At 39.8% G+C, this 6,799-nt stretch overlaps 1 protein-coding gene across 1 annotated transcript; it reads left to right on the plus strand.

Annotated features, from left to right (window-relative positions):
- Window positions 1–1,195: 1,195 nt before the first annotated feature.
- Window positions 1,196–3,889, plus strand: cep20 (centrosomal protein 20). Its single transcript, XM_017481016.3, has 6 exons — window positions 1,196–1,417; window positions 1,524–1,633; window positions 2,465–2,662; window positions 3,339–3,423; window positions 3,516–3,582; window positions 3,691–3,889. The coding sequence occupies exons 2-5, from the start codon at window positions 1,603–1,605 to the stop codon at window positions 3,565–3,567; spliced, it is 366 nt and encodes a 121-aa protein (XP_017336505.1). The 5' UTR covers window positions 1,196–1,417; window positions 1,524–1,602; the 3' UTR covers window positions 3,568–3,582; window positions 3,691–3,889.
- Window positions 3,890–6,799: the final 2,910 nt, after the last annotated feature.

Below are 6,799 nucleotides of genomic sequence, written 5' to 3' on the forward strand. Positions count from 1 at the left end.
ATGTGCTGTTGTTTTATTGATCAATTTTACTCACTCAGTAATTAATTTCACCCTAATGATGTTCCAGGAATTGCATAAAAGTGGCCTGCTTTCTGTCATCTCTCTCCCTGTAGGAGGCAGAAATAGTTTCTATGAAGACTGCCCGTTCAAGGAAAAACTTATTAACCCTGGATATATTATATAATAAAATGTTTTGCTGAATGCCATTGTTTCCCTTGTTTATTTTGCACTATTGACCAAACTTCTTTCTTGGGTTAAATTGAGCAGTTACTTGCACTCTTTGATATTCAGTTGTTGTGCATGCTTATGTGAAGGTCTTAACATAAGATAACATTAGTATGTGAGCAATTATGACCATAGAAGCAAGGGAAAATATTAATGCATACATACTGTAAATGTATTCTATGTTATGTGAGCAATCCCCTTTTCCCCTTTTTGAACACAGAAAAAAACTGATTAATGCTGTCTCTAAATGTAGTCAGCGTAGCACATTATGTGTTAATATTTACCGAAAATTGCTGCAAAGATAGTCGCTGCTGCTGTCTGTCCCGATTAAACCCATTGAAACAGGTTGACAAAGCAGATTTGTTTAGTGCTACTGAGAGCTACATGAATCACGTGACTGCATCGCGGCGAGATCAAAGTGTGTCGTAACTCTTTATCAACGACGCTGGCCTCAGGTATTCAGATATTGTTTGTTTTATTATTGATCATTTAAATTATTTATATTAACAATATCAATAGGCCCTTATTAATTACATTTATTTATTTTTGTTTACCAGAGAGAGAGAGAGAGAGTTATGGTTGCCAGATTGAACACTTACCAAAGCCTCTTTTATTGACCAATAATATACATATAATAAATATAAATGTTTAATTTGCTTGATATGCGTTTTATTCAGTCCTTACACCAGTTCTCCATAAGCTTTAGATTCAGAGTTAGTCAGAACAGTGATAGGATTTGTGGTTACATATTTAACATAACAACCAGTTAAGCAATTAATTGTATAGTTTAAATGAAATAAAGTCAAATAAAATAATTGTTAATTTTAAATAGAAGATGCTTTATAAGAAATATCAAAGAACATTAGGAAGCTCCACAGCTCTGTGTGGGTTTTAAATCCAGGTTTTATTCTCAATTTTACTGAAACATACAGAAGTTCAGAAAGGCCATAAGTTATTTATATTTCTGTACTGTTATCCCATGATTATACTTATCTTATGATCTCAAAATAACAAAATTTATTTACTTATTTTCAGGTGATCTTGCAATAACAGAATGTATTTTCTGAGCTCATGCAGTACCACAGACAGACAGCCCTTATTGGTTCTCAAGGGGGAATTTGGGGTAAAATAATGTGGAACGCCACACAGTCCCCCAAGATAAGGATCACACCCAGGACCCTGCAGCTGGAAGGTAGAAATACTACCACAGCTCCAGATGTTCCAGCTGTTGTATCAGTCGCTGATTAAAGTAAAATCAGATGTGCTTATCCATAATTGACTATAGTAACATTTTATAGGCCAGAAAATCTAATCCACTCTGGGTGCAACAGTAAATAATAGTGAATTGGAGGTAATCTGGCAACCCGAGTAAACACCATGATGGCGTCCATCACAGACCTGAAGAGCGGTGAGTTTAAACTTCACACTTCTGTTATCATCACTTCAGTAACTTCAGCTTGCAGTTTACTTACTCATTAATTATTTACTAAATAAAACACCTGCGCTAACAGATTTATCAAAATCATAGTTTTAACCGGAAGCCGTCACTGTTAATGTGGCTAACTGTGACTGCTAACGTCTTGGAAACAGGATAAATCACCTCAGCTGTTAGCAGCCGTTAGCCTGAGGGAGGTGACTACGCTAAATTAAACTGCGCTAATCTAAGCTAAGCTAACTGTCATTGTTATGTCTGCGATAAACTAAGCTAAGCTAACTGTCACTATGTCACTACGGCGCATTAATAAAAGCTTCAACTTTAACCAACAGTTTAATAAAAGTTGCACCAGACATCTAAAACTGTCACATCACTGCTGCTATATTACACATTTACAAATATATTTTATAACATCACAGATTATTTACTGAAACAGTCGGTGTATTTGTGTTTATTATAACGAATTCTTATTGTTACGGAGACTAGATATAATATTCTGCTGAAAATTATGCACGTGCCAAACACCTAAAACAATTTACCAGAGTAATTAAACATTCAAACAGCTGAATAATCTCTGAAACATACAAATATTAAACACAAAACACACTGAATATAAAAGTCATGTAGGACCATGTATTATCCAGTAGGGGGCAGTACAGAGCTCTGTGTCTCATCACCTCACTCTGTGTGTGTTTGTGTGTGACTTCCTACTGCATATCACTAATATTAAGAGAAGAGTAGATGTACCTTGTAGGGGAAATATATATTTTTAAATATAAATTGCACTCTGTGTGTGTGCCAAAGCCCTGAAGGAGACGTTGGAGGCACGTGGCGTGCTCACACAGCTCAGAGCGAGGATAAGGGCGGAGGTGTTCAGGGCGTTAGATGATCCGAGTGAGCCACGCCCCTCACCCAGCAAAGAGACGCTGCTGATTAATGAGCTGATCCGCGAGTACCTCAAGTTCCACAAGTATCACCACACTGAGTCTGTACTCATCGCAGGTACACACACACACACACACACACACACACACACACACACACACTTCACCATATCAGTAAGGCAGGGCTAGAGTGAGACAGATGTGATTTAGACAGGGCAGCAGTGAGATGGGTAGCAGTGAGACAGATATGATTAAGACAGGGCAGCAGTGAGACAGTGCAGCATTGAGACGGCAGCGGTGAAACAGGTATGGTTAAGACGGCAGCAGTGAGACAGGTATGATTAAGACAGGGCAGCAGTGAGACACATAAGAGTGAGACAGGGCAGCAGTGAAACAGGTATGATTAAGACAGGGCAGCAGTGGGAGAGGCCAGCAGTGAGACAGGTATGATTAACACAGGGCAGTAGTGAGACTGGTCTGATTAACACAGGCCAGCAGTGAGACAGGTAGCAGTGATATGTTGATTGTGAGATTGTACCCTGATGATGTCACAGCCGTTCCTGACTGTGAGTTCGAGTGAAGGTAACTGCTCTGTGGGTGGGAGGGGCTTACTCTCTCTCCAGTGTGACATTAGCCAATCACAGCTCTCTGTCTTATGTATAAGGAAGAAAAGTCTTCAAGATAACACAGAACACTATTATCATCACGTGTTATTACCACAGTGATAATTTGTGTGTAAAGTGTTGTGTTGTGTATGTGTGTGTGTGTGTGTGTGTGTGTGTGTGTGTGTATAGAGTCAGGACAGCAGGATATTCCTCTGGACCGGACATTTATCGCCAGTGAACTGAACATTGTAGAAGAGCCGAGCACCAGGACACTGTGAGTGTGTATTACTACACACACACACACACACACACACACACACACACACACACAATGAGGTTAATTTGGTATGTGTGTCTGTGAGTTAGACCTCTGCTGTATGGAGTCATCTCTCACTTCCTGAATGAAGATGGAGCATGAAAGAAAGAGAGACAGGTAAACCTTCTGCACAAATACACACACGATTCACTGAGAGACTCATCCAAACACACACTAGCAATACTTCTGTTTCATTATGTCTAATAATTAAAAATTGATTTCCAGAGCCGAGGAAGTCGCATGACAACAGGAAGTCGTATGACAACAGGAAGTCGCATGACAACAGGAAGTCACAACACCATTAAATTATTATTGTTTACATTCTGAAGTGAACCAAAAGCTCCATGAGTGTGTGACTCTCAGTGTTTAAATGTGTTTACCTTTCTGTCCTTTTCTAAAAAATAAAATCTTTTTTATAATCTTTTTTACTCTTTGTGTGTGTGGGTGTGTGTGAGTGTGTGTGATGTGACCTAACAGAGTGATGAGACCTAACAGAGTTTAGCTCAAATTAGGAGCGGACTTACTGTGGTGTATGGTGTGGTGGACCTGCAGTTATCTGTCTGACCACAGGGTGACACTACTGGCACTACTAACTCTGAGGGTGTTTCAGCGTCACAGCACTCGACTTTTTAAATTAAATTAATTTACTTCAGAGGGAATTTATACATATGTCTACACACAATTTATACAGTTCCTACATACATTCACTCACACATCATTATAATTATTATTATTATTATTATTATTATCAGTAGCAGTAAATCATACATTTTGAATAATTATTAATCACTCACACCTCACTGCACACAGTATTATTAGAATGTCAGTTAGACAGCTCAGTAACTGAAATTAAATGAAAAATGGCCCATATTCATAAACAGATGATGTTTTTTACTCAAGTAAACACAAATTGACACATCCCTAATTGGGGTGAGATTCTGTACGTTGGCAGCAGCTATTTGTGTGTGTGTGTGTGTGTGTGTGTGGTGTGGGGGTGGGGGGGAGTGGCATTGTTTACAGGTTAGTAAATAGGCTCAAATCTTGTTGGCCCATATTTAGTCACACTGAGCTTTACTTTAAACACTTTAAACACACACACTACACTGCAGATTCCAGACTCCACTGACCTTATATGGAACTGTACATCTCTCTCTCTCTCTCTCTCTCTCTCTCTCTCTCTCTTTCTCTCTCTCTCTCTCTTCTCTTCTCTTCTCTTCTTTTATATCACTCTCTCTCCCAGTTTTTCTGCCTCTCTTGTTTCTGCAGATATCTTCTAGGGTCTTGATGTAGTGCAGAGTCTGAGCTGCAGGTTTTTCCTTTGTGTGTGTGTGCGTCTATCTGTCTGTCTGTCTGTGTGTTTTCCGAGTACATTTGCTCTGATGGAAACATCATCAGGCAACTCAGTGGTGATTTATGGTGCAAAAGAGGAGGTTGTCCTTTTATAGGAAGTTCCATTGGAGCACTGGGAATGTGGTGTGTGTGTGTGTGTGTGTGTGTGTGTGTGTGTGTGTGTGTGTGTGTGTGTGTGTGTGTGCGCGCACCCAAAAAGGCTGTGAGTGTGTGCAGTGTGTGTTGGAGGGAATCTCCCTCACTCTGTATGGGATTCCTCTGTAGATCACTGCAGTGTTGGCCATTTTGGGAGAGACTGAAGTAAAAAATGCAGACTGTAATAAACACCACATTACAACTGCATGTCTAAATGTATGTGTGTTATTAACCACATTTATTATGGGGGTGGTATGGTGGGGTATTCAAATGAGGGTAATTAGAATGGTGGGGTATTAGAATTGGGGCATTAGAATGGTGGGGCATTAGAACAGGGGTATTAGTATATGGGGGGTTAAAATGGTGTTATGGTGGCGTATTAGAATGGTGAGGTGTTTGGAGCTAGGATATTTGAATGGGGGAATAAGAATTGTGGGGTATTAGTAGTAGGTTATTGGAATGGGGCTATTAGTATAGGGTATTAGAATTGTGGGGTATTACAATAGGGGAATTAGGGGTGGGGTATTAGATTCGGGGTATTAGTAGTGGATTATTAGAATGGTGGTATTACTGGTGGTGTATTAGTTTGGGGTAATAGATTGAGGCATTAGACTGGGGGTATTAGTGGTGCAGTATTAGATTGGGGTATAGGATTGGGAGTATTATAGGTGGAGTATTAGATTGGGGTATTAGTGGTGAGGAATTAATGGTGGGGTATTAGTTCAATGGAATTAGTGGTGAGGAATTATTTTGCGGGTCTTAGTGGTGGGGTATTTGTGGTGAGGAATTAGTATTGGGGTATTAGTTTGGGGGTATTAGTAGTGAGGAATTTGTGGTGGAGTATTAGTTGTGGAGTATTAGATTGGGAGTATTAGTGGTGGGGTATTAGTTTGGGTGTATTAGTGGTGAGGAATTTGTGGTGAGGAATTAGTGGTGGGGTATTAGTTTGGGGGTATAAGTGGTGAATTTGTGGTGGGTTATTAGTTTGGGAGTATTCATGGTGGTTATTAGTTGTGGAGTATTAGATTGGGAGTATTAGTGGTGGGGTATTAGTGGTGGGGTATTAGTTTGGGGTTAATGGTGAGTAATTAGTGGTGGGGTATTAATTTAGGGGTATTAGTGGTGAGATATTAGTTTGAGGGTATTAGTGGTGGGGTATTAGTTTGGGGTTAATGGTGAGTAATTAGTGGTGGGGTATTAGTTTAGGGGTATTAGTGGTGAGATATTAGTTTGTGGGAACTAGTGGTGGGGTATAAGTTATGATTAATTAGTGGTGGGGTATAGGTTTAGGGGTATTAGTGGTGAGGAATTAGTGGTGGGGTATTAGTGGTGAGGAATTAGAGGTTGGATATTAGTTTAGGGGTATTATTGGTGAGGAATTAGTGGTGGGGTATTAGTTTGGGGGTATAAGTTTGCAGGAATTAGTGGTGAGGAATTAGTGGTGGGGTATTAGTGGTGAGGAATTAGTGGTGGGATATTAGTTTGGGGTATTAGTAGTGAGGAATTAGTGGTGGGGTATTAGTTTGGGGTATAAGTTTGTGGAAATTAGTGGTGGGGTATAATTGGTGATTAATTAGTGGTGGGGTTTTAGTTTGGGGGTATTAGTGGTGAGGAATTAGTGATGGGGTATTAGTTTGGGGGTATTAGTGGTGAGGAATTAGTGATGGGGTATTAGTTTGGGGGTATTAGTAGTGAGGAATTAGTGGTGGGGTATAAGTTTGGGGGTATTAGTCGTGAGGAATTAGTGGTGGGGTATTAGTTTGGGGGTATAAGTTTATGGGAATTAGTGGTGGGGTTTAATTGGTGATTAGTTGTGGGGTATTAGTAGTGAGGAATTAGTGGTGGGGTA

This window comes from Ictalurus punctatus, chromosome 12 (assembly GCF_001660625.3).
Source record: "Ictalurus punctatus breed USDA103 chromosome 12, Coco_2.0, whole genome shotgun sequence".
In the NCBI taxonomy this organism is placed as follows: domain Eukaryota; kingdom Metazoa; phylum Chordata; class Actinopteri; order Siluriformes; family Ictaluridae; genus Ictalurus; species Ictalurus punctatus.

Coding starts and splice junctions, on each gene's coding strand:
- cep20 (XM_017481016.3), top strand. CDS start 1,603: ATGATGGCGTCCATCACAGACCTGAAGAGCG. Junction 2,663..3,338: donor TGAGTCTGTACTCATCGCAG/GTACACACACAC, acceptor GTGTGTGTATAG/AGTCAGGACAGCAGGATATT. Junction 3,424..3,515: donor GAGCCGAGCACCAGGACACT/GTGAGTGTGTAT, acceptor TCTGTGAGTTAG/ACCTCTGCTGTATGGAGTCA.